The 18,444-nt window shown below is 38.7% G+C and overlaps 1 protein-coding gene across 16 annotated transcripts in view; it reads left to right on the forward strand.

The window, feature by feature from the left end:
• Nucleotides 1-18,109, forward strand: part of NCKAP5 (NCK associated protein 5) — a 400,045-nt gene extending 381,936 nt beyond the window's left edge. For 13 of the 16 annotated variants that reach the window (XM_072873993.1, XM_072873983.1, XM_072873980.1 and 10 more), the window contains one exon: nucleotides 16,498-18,109. In XM_072873993.1, coding sequence (XP_072730094.1) covers nucleotides 16,498-16,779 — 282 coding nt within the window. In that variant the 3' untranslated portion in view covers nucleotides 16,780-18,109. Of the gene's footprint in view, nucleotides 1-8,427; nucleotides 8,717-16,497 lie in introns of all 16 variants that reach the window. The other 3 variants (XR_012044259.1, XR_012044257.1, XR_012044258.1) reach the window with 2 other exon arrangements.
• Nucleotides 18,110-18,444: the final 335 nt, after the last annotated feature.

Below are 18,444 nucleotides of genomic sequence, written 5' to 3' on the forward strand. Positions count from 1 at the left end.
ACCACCCTCTCGGTAAAGAAATGCTTCCTAATGTCCACTCTAAACCTCCCCTGGTGCAGGTTTGAACCATTCCCATGTGTCCTATCGCTGGATACCAGGGAGAAGAGGTCAGCACCTCCCTCTCCTCTTCCCCTCCTCAGGAAGCTGTGGAGAGCAATGAGGTTGCCCCTCGGCCTCCTTTTCTCCAAACGAGACAAACCCAGAGTCCTCAGCCGCTCCTCACAGGACATTCCTTCCAGCCCTTTCACCAGGTTTGTTGTCCTCCTCTGGATGCATTCAAGGATCTTCACATCCTTCTTAAGTTGTGGGGCCCAGAACTGCACACAGTATTCAAGGTGAGGCCGCACCAACGCTGAATACAGCGGGATAATCACTTCTTTTGACCGGCTGGTTATGCTGTGTTTGATGCACCCCAGGATGCGGTTTGCCCTCTTGGCTGCCAGGGCACACTGCTGACTCATATTGAGCCTGCTGTCGACCAGCACCCCCAGATCCCTTTCTGCAGGGCTGCTTTCCAGCCACTCCTCTCCCAACTTATACTTGTGCCCGGCATTACTGTGTCCTAGGTGCAGAATCCGGTATTTGGACTTGTTAAATCTCATCCCATTAATCATAGCCCAATGCTCCAATCTATCTAGTTCCCTCTGCAAGGCCTCTTGTCCCTCAAAATAGTCAACAGCACCTCCCAGTTTGGTATCATCAGCAAACTTGCTAATGGTGCATTCAAGTCCTGCATCCAGATTGATGATAAATATATGGAACAGGACTGGCCCTAGAACTGAACCCTGAGGAACACCGCTGGTGACCAGTTGCCAGCCAGAGATAGCCCCATTCACTACAACCCTTTGAGCTATGCCCTTCAGCCAGTTCTTCACCCAGCGCACCGTGAACCCACTCATCCCACAGCTGGGCAACTTGTCCAGAAAGATGCTGTGAGGGACAGTATCGAAAGCCTTACTAAAATCCAGAAAAACTGTATCCACTGCCTTCCCTTCATCCACTAGGCGGGTGACCTTATCCTAGAAGGATATCAAATTAGTTAAACAGGACTTTCTGTTTGTGAACTCATGTTGACTGTGCCTGATGATTGCATTATGGGATGGATTTGGGTGGATGAAGAGTAAAGCAGAAGTGGGTGGGAATGAAAAAATTAAATATTAATATATTATATTGCTGAGCATTATAAAATTAAAATGTTAATCATGCAGTAATAGTCTATGATATTTCTTACAACAGGAGTGTCTAAACTTCACCAAGACACTGTATCCACAGAAAAGTTACCAGATTGGAAACTTGCGGGTAACGCATGTATTGAGATGCAAAACAGATTTGAAATGTAAGAGCTTTTTAGACAATGCCTGAAACGAAGGACTAGAAGTAGCTAAGGAGCCAGCACACACTTCCTGATTGCTGTTGAAAGAACTGCAGAGTCTTACTTGTGGCCCCTAATCAGTAAAAATATAGGCCATTTTTTTCAAGCTTCATTTCCTAATGGCTGTGCCTAAATTCATATTTAGACACTTCAGCTACCCAGTTCTCAAAATCTGCAGCAATTGCTGATGGCTCTGACATTCACATATTTGGATCCTGTGAGACTCATGGTGTTCATACAGGTGCTTGAAAATTGGTTTAGATATTCTCCCTCTATCCGGCAGAATTTTGATCTGTAGCATCCTACTTCTGTATGTTGGCTCTGTGGGCAATGTCAGGGAACCTCAGCAAGCATTTTCCCCTGAGTTAAAAGGAAGGCCAAATGCTCTGTATTTTTTAATCTGGTCCTCCAATGTTACAGTTAAGATCATATCATAATGAAACTTTTTGTACTTTTAAACCCATTTCTTTATTGCATTTTCCATGCCACTGGAGTATGAGCAACTGGAAAATGCTAAAACTATCATCTATATAATACTACAAAATATTTTTATTATTACTATTATTGGAACATCATCCTTTCTTTTCATGTTTCTGAGAACCACTATAACAAGCCAGGGGACCAGAGAGTTCAACATTTATAATACAGCATTTCTGTAAGTAAAATCCATTGTAAAAACATAGAATCTGTATTATGACATCATTAGTAGCACAGTGATGAAAACAGAGGCAGCAGAGCAAGCCAAAGAACAGCAGTCACCATGTAAAAGAGCTGCGTAATGTGGAGAGCTGGAGCCTTTCTGGTTAACTGCTAAACATGGACTAGTCTTTGGAGGTTCTGTTTGCTCATGGTAGTTTCATCACTTGTAGTGGTGATACTAGAAGATGAAGTGTCTGGCTGTGTAGGAGATTTAGGTATGAAGACATTTATCTTCTTGTCTTGTTCTACAGGGCAAATACTATTGGTTTTTTTCCTCACATTACATAAAAACTACTTGGTTGCTCAATTAGTATGTTTTCTAAGTGGAAAGGGAGCTAATGTTGATGGCACCCACTAGTGTGACATGCACTGCATTTAGCTCAGCAGTGCCCTTCTGTCCCTGTGAAAGTGTTTGGGAACCCACACGTTCTCCATCACAGCCAGAAACTTCGATACCAAGTAGGGAATGCTCTGAACTTGGGATTTCAGTTATCTCCTGCCATTCCTGTGGGAGACAGAGCTTCTTTTGCCTCCATATCCTGTTCCTCCAGAAGGTTGTAAGGCATGGGGTCTAAATGTCAAAGGATTGAAGAATCCAGATTTATGAGTGCATCATTATATAGCTAATTACTAATCATATTTACTCAGGGACAGAAACTACTCGGTGTCCATAGGCCATAGGACACAGGGCACAAACAGAAACATCACCATAGGCTCCACAGGCTCTGGATAGCAAAGAACCCCTGAGCTTTTACCCAGGGCAGTCCAATAGAAATAAAATCACAGACAACTCCAATTGATGTATCAGAGTCTGGCTTGCTGTTGCTGGTGGCATTAGCATTTGCTAACCTGTGCTAAGCCAATTTTGTGAGACAGTTGGGAGTTTAACAAACCTATTTCAGATTGTATTTTGGAAGAATCTCAAGCATGGGGGAAACTGGTCATGTTCTGTTCATTGCAGCAGATGGTATCCCATTTGGTGTTTGTTAGCTTTGTTTGCAGCTCAATATTTTGTTTCTAGGGGAACTCAGTAAGTTAAATAATTTATCTCTCTAATGCATCAAGAGTCTGATCCAAAGTCTACTGAAGTCAGTGCAAAACATTTGATTAACTACCACATACACTGGATAAAATGCCAGGTCCTGTATGTTGAAGAGCATGTCAGATGCTCTCTAGTGCGGAGAATGATACAGGCCTCTGTCTTTCCACAGAGAATTTTCTGCCTGCAAATTAAAAAATAAATATTCAAATAGTGACAAAAAGCTTAGCAGTTAAGAGTGCAGGACCGTGGAGATCAGGGTGATGTTCTGGCTGACTGTCCAAACTGTTAAACCTCTCTTGCTATTAAATTCCCCATTTTTAAATAAAGAATATAAATAATACCTTCCAGCTGCATTTAGAATTTAGTCCAGTACTGTTAGCAGGCTGCTTTGAGGGCTTTGAAGGCCCCATAGCAGTGCTGAGCAAGTAATCATTATCACTTAATATTCTCATCAAGCATTCTTACTCAAGATTGGCTCTTGCACTACAAGGGCTAACCACAAACCCATCGCCCCTCTGCTGGGGAATTTTCAGAATGTCAGAAGCAATTTCACACCGTGATCCTGCAAAGAGTTTTGCATGAACAGAACTATACTGCCTTCAGCAGTCCTGCTGTCCATACAGGCCTCTTAACAGCATCTGCACACAGAGGAAATTTTTATTCCATTCTTACAAGTATTTGAATCCTGAATAATCTAAAATATCGAAGAAATCAACACTTTAAAGATTTTTTTTTTGTATTCCAGTCAATATCAAATGCCTGTTCATTTTTAGCAACACTTTTCAAATTATTCATTCGCTAATAGGGCCTGGGAACTGCTTTATTCTATATTTTTATCCAAGTTTCCTGTTTGTATCATCTTTGGTCATTCAAAAAATGAGTGCATGTTGGCTCTACAGTGTGTCTGCATGAATTCCAGTTGTATTTTAGTCCTCCTAGTGGCCTATTATATTAACAATATTATAATACATGTTTTAGGCATAGGAACATGTTCTATATTACCAGTATCTCACAACAGTTTGCAGCGTTAATGCTGCAGTAACACTTCTGTATTGCTAAGGCAAATAAATCTTCTAAAGCATTTGTCCAACAAATCCATTCATGTGGCTGGCTATCACTTCACATACACATTTTTTTATTTATACACAAATTGTAGCAAAATCAATACAAAAAATACTACATTATTCTGTCACTGCAGGAAGCCCACTGTGGGAACAAGAGTCTATCCTGGTTCCTCACACCGAATTCCTTCTTTGATCATTCCCAACAAAGGTTTTCTCACAGCCAAATAGGGCAGTCAGACCCGACAGAACTGGGGTTCCCAATATATATTTTTACTGTGCTTCCTTTCTCTGACAAAGCCTCCAAAGCTTTGTCAAAGTAACACCTCACATTCTAAGAGGGAACTTTTATAGCCCAGGTGGACTCAGCACAAATGTTTACCAGCCTTTTAGATCCTGTTAGCTGCTTAACCTGAACGTTGCTGGTATCCAGGGAAGGGAAAGGCAGAAAGGCAAAGGTCTGTCCAGCACACTTGTCCATGACTCCTTTCTGTTTTGAGGCTGTGCCCCTCACAGGGAGTTTGCAACCACTAATGCCTCCTACCAGATCCAAGTGAGAGACATTTTGTATGCCTGGCTGAACCACAAAGTAGGATAGAGGTTCTCATGACCAGAAACAGATGTACTTGTATCTAAAAGATGAAGGAAACAAATCTAAACCCATAAATTAACTAAAATTCCCCTTGGATCACAACCAAATGATATGTGTATTAATCAAAATGTGTATCACTGCTTTAATTTTGTGAGGAGGCAAGTTGAACACTTCATAAATCTCCTGGCTGTAGGAACTTCCATCTGCATCTCCAGCAGTGGTCATCTTGGTGCCCAGCATTATTCTGCTTAATTCACAGTGTTTCTTTTTGATAATCCTTTAGAGCTGGGCAAAGGAGTATCATCTACAATCTGCATTTATGACATGAATTGCCTATTCCCTGCATGTAGCCCTATCTCTCTCATTTCCTTTTGGATTAATCCACATGGTTACTGAGTCACAGCCCAGGACTGTATCCTTGAGTTGTCTGGTAAATATGAGATTAGTTACAATCTGTATTTTTTTCCATCAAGATATATTTTAGTCCACTGGCTAAATTATTAAATCTAATCTTAGCCTGTCTGTGTTCTCGGTGTTGTCACCACAAGCACAGGCATAGTGCTTTCTCCTGGGAACCGTGGCAGATGCCCCAGACGACACGGATTCTCTCAGGTACCAGGCATACTGCAGTATTTGAACATACACCAGGTACTCCATAATCCATAAATCAAATGAGAAAGCCTGTTCCTTGACCCTGGTCTCTCATGAGACAAGCGAGAGGGCTGAGCGAGGAAGCACAATTGTTATAGTTAACGTAAGTCTTGTTTCTGATGGATGCAGGCAGGATGGCTTATGTATTTTGTATATGCAAAGTAGGCATTTTAGGAGTGTGAATGGCTGGCCCCAGCGGTGGTAGTGGTCAAAGAAAACTGCAGCAATTGTGGAGGTGAGACCAGGAAAGGAAACAATGAGGACATGAGACCTGGCTCTGGTGCTTTTTTGATACCAGGAGCATGTCTGTGGGATATGGACAGCACAGGAATCATAGCAGTGGAGTAATACATCAAAGGTGAAGCAGAAAATCTTTGTAACATGACTGATGGGTAACATTGAAATGAGGCCTTTGCAAGTAGACACAGCCAAGAATTCTGCTCGGCTGGTCTCTGAGGTGCCTTGCCTCTGATCATATCACCATGCTTCCCAGTTCCACCATTTTGGCACACTTCTTCATCCATCCTTGTATAAATTGCGGGGAAGTACTTCTTGCTCTCCTCATGGGTTATGCCACATCCTACCACGTGTCATGGTCTTTACTCCTTTGTTGTCTCTGTTTATTCCCTTGTTCAGCAGATGTTTCTATGGTTCTTGTTCAGCTTTTAGCGGGAGGCGCCCAGGGTGCAGCTGTAATGCCTTCTTACAGTGGACTTCTGTTCTGTGATAATAAACATGGGCTTGGGTCACAGAATGATTTCCTGAGCCTGCAGCACATCACACTGGGCACATTCCTGTGGCCACGTGCACGAGAAGATTGCTAACACTCTTTTCATCTTCAGCACCTTGAGTGGGGAAGCCACGCAGGCAGACACCTGCAGCTCCCCATGCTTTCACAGGGAATCCGGGAGCTCCTGCCAATGGGCCTGAGTTAACAAACGTGTCCTCAAGCACATCCAAAACTCAACCATGAATTTCTCAGCTTTTAAATTACATTTTTTACTTCATTATCTTCCAACAGTTTTTTTAATTCTTGATTAATTTTGGGTTAGCTATTTAATACATTGTTTGGTTAACTAATTCATGTAGCTGTTTATAATTATTGCCTTACTATAAAATCATCTTAATAGAAGGTTGGTTGGTTTTTTTGTTTTCTTTCCAGTAGAATAACAAGTTATTTTATTATTCAAACAAGGCTTACTTCCTGCTGTTTTCAATAAGATTTTTAATAAATATGTAAATTTAAAAATTAATTTACTGCATACGTTTGGCAGCATGATTCTTGAACTGACAAAAGTTTGATGGATTGTAAAATTATCCTCCATAAAAATCATCAGTCATAGTAAACAGAATTTATCAACCTCTGGTAATTTTACAGCTTTTTCTTCATCTTATCTTCTGTTAGGAACTCACTTAAAATTGATTATAATATAGTATGTTTCTAGAACCGTAATTCATTCATAGATTAATTAGATTTTAGGTTAATATCCCATCATGGTATAGGACATGAGCCAACAGTGTTTTCCAGTTGTTACAGAACTGCAGTAGAGAAACCTTGATTACTGTTCCCATGTGGTTTAACCGCCAAGACTAATCACTAATCAAATTCAAACAACATAAAATGGAACATCCTTCATAGCATTTATTTTCTAGCTGACTTATACTATGGGCTCTTTATTGATACAACTTGGTGTACTGAAATGAACTAAAAATTGCAAGAGAGGTTTTATCCTTCTACTTTAATTTGGTTCTGCAGCCTATATCTGAAACTCTTGCTCAGATTTTTGTGCTTGTTGTTCCTCTGTCCCTCAAAATATTCTGCCCTACAGCAAAGGTAAATTGTTTGCATAAATTTAGAAAGTACATGTAAATAACTGTACTGTTATGTAGGATTTGATGGCAGATGGACTTAAACATAGGTTTCCATTCTGCAATTCATGCTTTGCTTGAATCAGTACTGAAAATTGTGCAGATCATAATGTCAGCTGAAGAGGTGGCAAGTGCAGTCATGTAACCAGCATCATTATTTGCATCTATCCTGTCCCAGTTTTCTCTGATTACAAAGGAACTTTTGTTGTCTCATTGCGCAGGGTCAGAAAACAGTATGCACATAGTTCAGGCAGCAACAGGTTTACTGGGAAGACAACCTGGGCTACAGCCTCTTCCTCTGCTGCCTCCAGGAGCACTTAACCAGTGCAACATGTGGCATGATTGCCCAGCCACATCCCGTAACCCTCACTCAGGGAAGGTGGTACCCGCATCTTTATAGAGGAGGGCACAGCTAGTGGGTTTCATTAGTGCCTTCCAGAGGCCAGGTCACAGAAGAGGAAAGAAAGGGCAATGGATTTTGGTTAGATTCATTAGAGGTAAAAAAACTCTGATAGGTAGAGAGCTGATTAAAATCTGGAGTGGAAAAGAAAATGACAACTTCAGGCTCCTAAAATAAACTATTTTGTTGGGGTGGGGTATAAGCATGCTAATTCAGATTTTTTTTACAAATAAAGAAAACCCTGCTCCCAAATGTGCAAATTATCGCCTCTGTATTTCTGCTTGGTGAGAGCTTGGAAGAAGTATCATTCTGATGTGTGTGCACCATGTACGAGAACATGGAGGCTCCCTCCACAGTGGCTACATGTGCAGTCACGCAGAGGTAGACTGATGGGTCTGGAAAGATTGTTTGTCTCTTCCCAACTGTCCTCCTCAAAGGCTAAAAATGAGAAAACTATTTGCTGTGGAGCTCACTCCTTTGTTTAAATGACCTCTATGAATCATCTTTAAAACTTGTAAGAAGGGACATTCCCTTTCTTTCCTCTGCAGGTCTTCCAGCAGAGATTCATACTCCTTGAACTCCCCTGCAGACAGCACAGCCCTCTTAGTGCATACAACAAGCCAGTTTTCATAGCTGGGAGAATTATTTCTACATGGTTTCTTCATACTGTTGATTTGCTCTTGATGCCACCACATAACATTGCTCCTTCTCTATCTGCTGCTTCTGTTTTTTTGCCCTTAGGTCAGCTGATGTACCTTGGATAGTCACAGGCTAACCTGAAGTGAATCTAGTCCTGTACTCAAAAGAGAGGATTACTAGTGTGGAAAATCATTGCCCACTACCAATTACCATTTGCAGTACAGTCTTGAAGTGCAATTCTGTTTCCATCAGTATGCTGGGTGACTGACAGACAGACAGACATTACAGGCCAGGAACTCAGACATCACTGGAAAGTGAGAGGATAAGTGTCTTTGTAATTACCAAAATAAATAGTCTTGTTCAAAAAGCCAAAGGTGGAAGATGAAGACAGGTAAGAACACAGCTAATACTTAGGAACAGTAGTCTGAGAATAGTTCAGCTATACAGAAAAATGACCCCGATTACTGAAAATGCCAGTGAGATTATATGTTGTATGAGTACGATCCTGTATTTACTGAGTTTGAGAGGAATTTTTTGCTACAGTCTAATGTAGGATAGAATCTGTCTCTTTAAGAACTCAATTTTGTATTAGATTTAATTTTTTTTTCTTACACTATACTTTTTTCCCCTTCTTGATTCAGTTTGGAGTAAGTATCCCGATTTAAAAAAAAAAAAAATCCTCCGAACTTCTAATCTAGGCTTAAATTGTAGCCCTTTTTTTATAAAGCCCCTTCTTTATTGAAACGATCGGCCATACTTTCATCAAGGTAAGGACAACTACTTTCATTCAGTAGGACAAACCTCTGTATACGTAAATGCTGTGTGGTGAAATACAGTCTGATGAAGACTGAAACAGTTAAGTTACTTAAGACTGCATAGTTCCAGTACGATTTGGTAGGTTATCACTGGCAACATAACCCTCAACATAATTCTGCCAAGGAACAGTATTGAACTTCAAATGGTTAAGTGGAGTTCAGTGACTTTCTCAGCAATCTTATCTTTCAGTATGAATTTTTTTTCACTGTGATTTTTTTTCCCATCACTAGAAAAACAGAACAATTTTGTTATCTAACTCCCTCTACAAGTAGAGCTAAAAGGATCTCTGAAAAGCAAAGTGTATCCCATGCATGTCTTGTTCATTTTCAGTCTATCAGGTTCTAAAAACTTGAGTATCAGCTTCTTTTCTCACCATGGATATTTCTTCCTTAATGCCTTGTGATGAGCCTCTGATTGCAGTAAGCATTGCTTTTAGTGGGTAGTCTCCCTCTGTGAGAAGCAAAATTGGTGATTCCGCCAATGTGAACAGAGTGAGGCCCTGCTTTGCCTTCTGGAGAAAGTACTGGTGTTTAATTGCTTTTCTTTTTAATAAATCCCCTCAACACACTTGACTGAGCACCTGCATTGTGACCATTTTCCAAAGCATTGCCACTTAGAATTGTATTTTCTTGCTCCATTTTAAATAAACTTTGTCCATGCACAGTTGATGCAGCCCGTGGCTGTTCTGAGGCACTACGAGAAAACCACATTTGGGGCATTCAGTTCATAACTGAGCAGAAGGTAAAAAGCTAGATTTACCTGACCTGGAAACTGGGACCTGAAAATCCTGGTTTATTAAATTATGTAAAAGTTCAAAGAGGGTCAGTATATACCTAATCAGGTCAAACAGTCTTGTCATATCAACAAAATAATCATATACTTTGTAAATTATGAGGATGATATTCTTGGCATTAGAATGCTGAATGTACTTAGTCATCTCATCATTTTATTAAAATTACACTTTTGAAAGCATAAGGCTCAATTCACTAAACTATCTTTTATCTCCTAAACCATGCAAGAATTCAAGCTGTAGACAATATAAGTCTCAACTCCTCAGTCACCTATTCGTTAAGCGATAGCTGTTTTGTCCAGATGAATCATACACAGTTCATGCTAATCAGCTTTATTTCCTCTAACGTAACTTGTGTACAATTCAGGATCATCAGCAATGCTGTCCTTTTGATACTAAAATATATTTGTAGATTGTTATACTCTTAAATACAGTAGGCAAGCTTCAGTTCTGTTGTCATTGTTCTATTACCCATAATGCCGTAAGTGGATGATATGTACCTATGTATATATGGCTGTCCTATAAACTGCTGGCAGACTAATGAACTTGAAAATACTTCATATCAATGCATTTTTTCCCAAGAAAAGAAACTGGCATTTACTGTTTATCTTGAAAATCTGATGGTGTGTCTTTGAGAATGTCATTGTCTGCTACAGCAAAATAATCGTGGGATTTCTGCTCAAGTAGAAAAAAGAAAAGTGATTCATTATTTCAAAAATTATTTTACTGTCACCCCAGAACATAGATGAAAGCTTCTGACAATATACAAAGGAGAGCAAGGCTTGACTTATTATTTAAGGTTATGCTTTAAAGAGAGAGAAGTTCAAACATCACATTTTTAGCTCAGCTGTAATACAGCAGAGGTCATGCAGTTACAGCTTTCACCTTTGTAGTTTCCTGGATGTGACTGTACAACTATTTTCAGTGCAGAGTGTTACCTGTCCACCTGATGTTAAATGAGACCTGGGAACTGTTCATTTTCCACAGTCTACCATTGCATTCTGTCCTGGCTAGCTGATAGAAAGCTACTACCCAGTAGTTCAAAACCAACCCTTTTCACGTTACACCTTTCTACTGCAAACTGGTCGTGTAACACCACTGAATTCAGTGGGAAGTTACTTCTGATTACACCAGTATATCTCTGATCAGAATACTGCTCTGTATGTCAATACACCTATTTTACAAGAAGCTGTGAACATATTAAAAATTTCCTAATAAACAGGTTATGTATAAGCAACCTATGTAATGCTGCAACTGCATATCCCACTTAGACCCATTGTGTCATAAATACAAAGCAATTATAGGACTAGAGGATATCTAAATTGGTAAAACTCTGAATTTAAAATAAGAAACAGTGGCACTACAGAATCAAGTTTACCTTGAACATATGCAGACAAAGTACCTAACAATTTTTAAAAAGGTAAAAATCTAGAAAATTGTTTTCCTTCACAGTAAAGTTTTAAATAATAACTAAAAAAATAAAAAGTTAACATACCTTGTATCTCCTATTAGAGATCAGATCTGAAATGAAAGACCTTGAGTTATACAATTAAGTATTGATTTTGTTGATCTATATTTAATTCTCATAGCAATTTAGTTGTTTTTACCCAATAGTGTTTTGCAGTTATACTTCACTTGAAGCAATGCCCTTCTTGCTTTTGTGTTAATCTAAAAACTAAATTGCCCAGTGCATGAGAGACATAAATAAAGTTCATTTTATTCTTGTGTGTAACTGATTCTGAGCCCTTTAAAGTGCTGGTTAACTAAACTTAGACAGCTGGAAAATACATTTATCCTGCAGAATGGTTCATTGCTAATTCTGGGCTCTGGCATGCCTTATAAGCATTGCCTGACCTCCAGGCAATCAGAGCCTCTGTGTGTTACCATATAGAAGAAACAGACTTGCTGTTGCATTCCTTTCTGCGTGCCTGCTGTGGGGTCCTTTGTACCTATGAACCAGCCCATCCTTCCCTGCTCCTTCCTATTAGACCTGCAGACTCTTTGTGCCATTCAGAACAGCTACAGTTGTGACTGGTCCTTGATCACACAGCACTGAAAATGCATTCTACCCACATGTAACCTCTCATTTTTATAGTTTAAAAAAATTTAATTTGATGTATTAACGTAGAAATAACACCTATTTATAATGTATCAGTGTAACTGCAGGCTAGTTTTGTTTTCCTAATTTGCTGTGCTTGAAGTGACATGCCAGATTTTATTATATCACTAATGGGTTTTAGTTATTCCCTTTAGGATGTTGCCAACAAGGAAACATTATTCTGATTCATGACTCATGACTTTATTTCAAAGTGATGTGACTCATGATGAATGTCTGTATTATGTCAGATAGAGCTTCTCCTCTTCTGACAACTCATCAGTGCTCTCAGGTGGTATGACTAGCTAAGAAACCCCGTACTGACTAGCTAAGAAACACCAGTGGTGGGAAGCTCTCCACTTACACAGAGAAGAACAAATACTCCCCATACCCTAAGGCTATAACAGTATGGATTTTCTATACAAAAATACAGTTAGTATAAGTAAAACAAGCTATACATTGATCAGCTTTAGGATGATGGGCCAATGCTTTTACAGAGGCACTGTGAAAATCACAGTCCTTTTCTGTACTGAGCCTTTTTTTTTTTGCTTAGACCAAAATCTGTGATTGCCTCTTTTTATCTTTTTGCTTAAGTTAATACTTAGGAAAACATATAAGTGACCACACCAAATGCAGCAGACACCTTATTTATACATAGAACAGATGCAGAATAGTCAGCAGCAAAGTCAACACTTCCGGCTGAAATGGCTTTAAATATTACTTCTGAGAAGAATCCTGTCTGAGAGCAAGCACGTACTGTTGGTCCCATCTTAGCTCTTCCACCAACGCTGAACAAACTCACCGAGTCCTTTTTTTTCCTGTGGTCATAAAACCACCTGTTCATTGTGCAGAAAGTCACTACTAATATAGGAAAGATTTGATTGGAGCCCATGACCTAGAGGTTAGGTGCTCTCTACACTACTACCAAATCTCACCCAGTTCTCGTGGATACAAAACGCATCTGATTTGCTGCCAAATGTTCCTATGGGCAGGAAAAGCTACTGATTCACATTAGTGTGACTCTCAAATGCATTTATGAACTAATTACTTTAAAATGCACAATACTAACATCTTTGGGCTAACCCTTGTTCTTTGTTATATCTGTGACTCTGCTGAAGTCAATAACAAATCTACATGAACAAAACTAAAGACGCTACTTAACCACATACACAATTTATCAAACAAATTCTAATAATAGTTGCTTTGGTTTTGCCTTTTGATTCATCTAGCAGCTGTTGTGACTGCCATGAAAAATAAGAAACTTAATTAAGGATGAATCTAAATAAATACTCTTTGGTAATTTTTTCCAAATTGCATCTATAGTAACTACAGAAAAAATTCTTAGAGAACTTGGGGTAACATTTGTTCTGACACTCCAAGGTTAGAGAAATTACCAGTGACTTTTCAGCTCTAGGAATGTACATAATTTTGCTACTGTGGGAGAAAATTATTTGTTGATTATGCAGATTCTTACATTAATATCTCTGCTTAAAGTTTTCTTTATTTTTGCTCGTGGAGCTCAGGCTGTGAATGAGTTTTCTTCTGTGTGTCAAGGACTAGAATATCATATTTTAACTTTCTAACCACAAATATATTTTTATTCCATATATGATTTAACAAAAAATTTAACAGATTTAAGTGCAGCTGTACTAATAAAATCGTGAGATAAGATCATATTGTACATATTATACATCTGATATCTGAGTACAGTTCTAGGATATTTATTCCCTACCAGAAGTCCCATCCAGATGATCCCACATTCTTACCTGATTATAAAATCAGCAACAGATGGTCTGAAACAGTGTATTGCAGCCAAACAGATTACACCTACATCAAATGAAAAACTGCAAAGTATTACTTTCCACATCACATGAGCATTACCTTTGCGTACTTGCATACTATTGCAGTAATGTGTTAAAGAAAGGAAAAGATTTTTTTTTTCACAAAAGGATGTAACTGGGCATTAAGACATCTAAAAAGGACAACTGTTATGTCCAAAAAATATCCATAACTTATTTCTGAATTCTGTCTCTATTTTAGTAACACATTTTGCTACAGCAACTTTTAGAATTAGTTTTTCCTTTAACTCTTGATGTGTTGTAGATGTACTGTTCACTACTCTGCGTATCTTTTGCCAGTGGGTTTCACCGATGGGCTTCACTTCAATTCATCACTTCCATTTCATTTGATTCAATTATTTTACTTAAAATTTGTAAAGAATACTTTTGTTCCCTGCAGTTTCTCAGATATATTTTATAAACTGTTAGCCTTATATTAAATGACAAACTAGGGTGTGATTAAAGTAGGATTGTAGTCTAGGTTGTGCTTGTAGGGTATAATAAATCATTGATACTACATATATGCAGAATATACCACTGAATTCACTCCAGGCTGTCCTGTGGTTTAAGGCTATCCTTCAGCCAGCCAAAGAGCCTACTCTTATTTTGATACTTCATCTGGACTGCTCTGTGCAGCAAATACTCTAGGTGTCTCTGCTCCTCCTACCCAAGAGCAGAAATTGGCTCCATTTAAATCAATAAAAGTTTTATCATAGACCTTACTAACACCAGTATTGACTTCCTGCAGCCCCAAGTCTGTGCTAAGCAGCCACATTCAATTTATCTAAAGAAAAGCTATGAAGTGGGAAAAATATACACAAAGAAAAATCATTTAGTCTGTCATATAATAAAGTATTTTAGATATAGTACTCTGAAGAGCAAAAAATGCTAATATGTATGTTATTGATGCCATGTCTGAGAATTTTCTCATCTGGCCTACAGAGAAGAGAAACAACTGTTTCACTAATATTGTATGGTATGTTAAATGAGGGGAAAGGGAAAAACATTTTAAGCTGAAATTGTGGAGAAATTATATTGAAGGGTCCTAAATTTGTGTTTGTTCCCATTACCAAGGGTTATATTCCTCTATTTCAGAAAACATTGCAATTACAGATATTGAAGACCTTAGTTTTGTCATCTAAAATCAGAATCTTACATAGCATCCACTAAAACCTTTTAGACTGAAGATTAATGAACCAAACAGAATATTTTCATTTACTAAGACCTTAGCCTCTCCTGTTGCTTTGCTTAAGTTTGTTTGAACCATTTGATAAAAATACTAACCTAATCTAGGCATTGTTATGCCCTATTGTATGAAATAGGGCAAGATGGCAACATAAACAGTCATTGGACTGGCATTTCGATTTTTATCTAACTAGCCATAAAAACAAGCAACCAAACTATGTAACAATTTGTCTTCCTCTTGCCCAAGATTTCCAAGGGTAAGCAGCACAGCATGCACAACATTAGACTTACTGGAAACTTGAATTCTTCACTAAATTCTAATGACCCTTTACAACTGCATATGTAGTAACCCACATCATACATACAGCTGGCTAAGCTGTATTTTCAGTGTGCTTAAAATACCATTTAATTTTCTATGTAAACTGAAATATAATGTCTTGGATTGACAGTAGTTTACTGATTCAGTCTTCGCTATCTGATGGTAGTACCAAAAATGAGGAACTGCTTGCACTCTGACAGCATATCTCAGAATTCTTGCATCCTACCTCTCCAAGAGTCCTATAAAATGTTGAATGTTATCTCATATTTCTGTAGTAATATTACCCGTAAGAGGAGTTAGTTACACAGACGGTGAAACACCCTGTATATGAACGGCAGGTCATTTTTATTGAACTGCAGTTCATATAACTATTCCTACGCAGTTCCCTAACTATTCCTTGGTCAGATCTCTGATTGAAAAGACCAGTAGCTAACAAAGGGATAAAATTACTCCTGTGTACTTTTAATATAATGTGCTAATACATCGTCCGGTGTTCCCGCAGAATTGCAACACTTCTCCGAGTAGGCCTGGCCAATATCTGATTGATTCTGGTCTGTGGGGATTGGCCCAGTTCAGTATAATTTCCTGTCTTGTTGCTTTCTTGTCTATTAGAGAGGGTTTGAGTCCGTGGAAATCAATAGGCTTACACATGCAAAATGTGAGGTTATTCTCTAGCAAGTTTCATTTGCGTCTGTAATTTATGGAAAATGCTATTTTCTCCTCTGAACATGTCTATGCACCTTTTTTTTTAGCAGACTCCAAACTCTACTTAAACAAATACCCGTTTAAACATACCCCCCAAAGCATTCCTAAAGGAGAAGATGTAAATTACTGTGAAGGTGCTGGAGATGCTTAACACATGCATATCCAGGATCTGCTACTTAAGACGTTAATAGTGCTTAACTGTTTTGTAAATGGAGTCCTATTTGTCTCAGCAGAATCATTAAAGTTATGATTTATCCTAAAGTGGACATTAATGTTCTGTTGAATTATAACAGATATTCAAGCATCTAACAATCTATTTCCTTTAACCCTGTGAACTTTGGAAAGATGGTAATTAATGCTGTACAATAGGATAACTTTATTTTTATAAGAAATATGTTTCTAATATTTCCCTCACTTATTACAGAAATTGAAGCAAACTGAAGAAACAAAAGAAGATTCCCAGAATAGATTATCTAAAATTTCCCTGGAGTCTCTCAATAAATTTAACAGCAATAACGTACTTTTATTAGAAAAAGAGAAGAACTGTCTGAACAACGTTGAAGGACAAAAGGAAGAAAATGGAAAGAAAGAAGAAGCTTCCTTAAATAGCTCGGGTAGGCACGACGTGGACAATTTAGAATCCTTGAGCGATTCTCTATATGATAGCTTCTCCTCTTGCGCCAGCCAAGGCTCAAACGACGTATAGAGACATATCCCAGTGGGCTGTGACTGCAGCACGTAATGGAGCTGAAGGCGAGTGGGGAGTGAGGGGGGAGAAGAGACGGTTGTTGAAAATTCTCCCTCCAAAGCACTGTACTCGCAGCGGGGTGTTCTGACTTTTCACCACACAGCAATAAGAAAGGCAAGACGGCAGTCATCGTCATGCGTGAGACTCAACACTGAACACAACGAACGGTTACACGGAATAAAGTCTTAATTTTGCACTTTTGTGAATATTTGTACAGTTGTAAATATCTTCGGAAAATATATTTGTAGGGATAAATGACAGCAATAAATATTAAATTGGTGCTATGCTCCTGTAATGGCAGATTACTAACTTAAAGAAATTGATGTTAATATTAACAAGAAAAGTTAGATTTTTTTAAAAAGATATATAATTGTTCTAGTCTTAAAACTGTATGTAGAAACACTGCGTTACCATAAACCTGAGCCTGCCAAATTGTCTGTAATAAACTTTCTTGGACTCTCTTTTACAAAACATATCTTATTTTTTATTTTTAGTGCAATTCCATACAGGTGTTCTAGGGAAATGTGCATTTCAGTTACTACAACTTCACAACAGGTGTCTTATTTCGAAAGGGTTTTGACTTTTGACATGACAAGAAAATTAATAGATTAAAAGGCCTGATACTGCTGGTATTGACTTCATCAATCACGTGCATAACGGTTTGAAAGATCAGGGTCAAAGTAATTCACTGCTGACACAAACGGGAGACTTGTATGAACAAGAACTACACAAACCGCCCCTTACTTCTCTACTTCCACCTCCTCAGTACTCATTTCCTATCAAATTACGAATGTACCATATTGTGTTATCTTTTGTAGTCCCCATTTGGTCCTAATTAAATTCTGAACGCTAAAATTATTTTTTAAAATCGAAACTCAGCTCCTGTTTGTGACACACTTAAAGAAGATGTTGGTGCTTACCAGTACTGGTTCAAACATACCTAGGAGCAGGGGGATTGGCCTGTATTGGGTGTTTTGTTTTTTCTACAAAGGTTGTTTATATGTAAGGGAAAGTCTATTTCAAAGGTTCTGTGTATTTTTTCTAGATGTGAAGTATTTATAACTGCTTTTTGTACAGCGATCTGTAAACTAGATATATTTGGGATATTTCTAGACTCGACAGTTTCTTTAGCACATGCCTGTTAATCTTTGAAATATTGTATGATCAGTGTTATTTTGTGCAATTTGTTATATTTTAAGTCATTTCCGCCGCAAACTTGCATCGTCTTTTTCGACTTTTAAGACCTTTTCATTGAAACATCTTTCGTAAATAAAACTCCTCTTGCGTATGTGTGCCTCAAGAGGGGTTTTTGGAAGGGGTTGGTGTGACGCCCGAAGCGTACGGCCGAGTGCGGTCAGTACAGCCCAAGCAGCTGCACGAAAGGGATCAGCGCCAGACAGACCGAGTGCGAACTGTACCCGTCAACCCGACTGGCCTCCCGCGCGCCGAAAATAATGCACGTGCAGACAGGATCCGGTCATTTGGATGAATTCGCGACACGGCGACTAAAAAGCAATTTAACCTTAAGTCAGACTCTTCACGTGCAGATAAGGCTGCGGAACGATCAGAGAGAAATACGTGGTTATCCGGGGAGGAGAGACGAGTCACGCACTCAGGCTGGGT

This window comes from Ciconia boyciana, chromosome 10 (assembly GCF_034638445.1).
Source record: "Ciconia boyciana chromosome 10, ASM3463844v1, whole genome shotgun sequence".
NCBI classification, from domain to species: Eukaryota; Metazoa; Chordata; class Aves; order Ciconiiformes; family Ciconiidae; genus Ciconia; species Ciconia boyciana.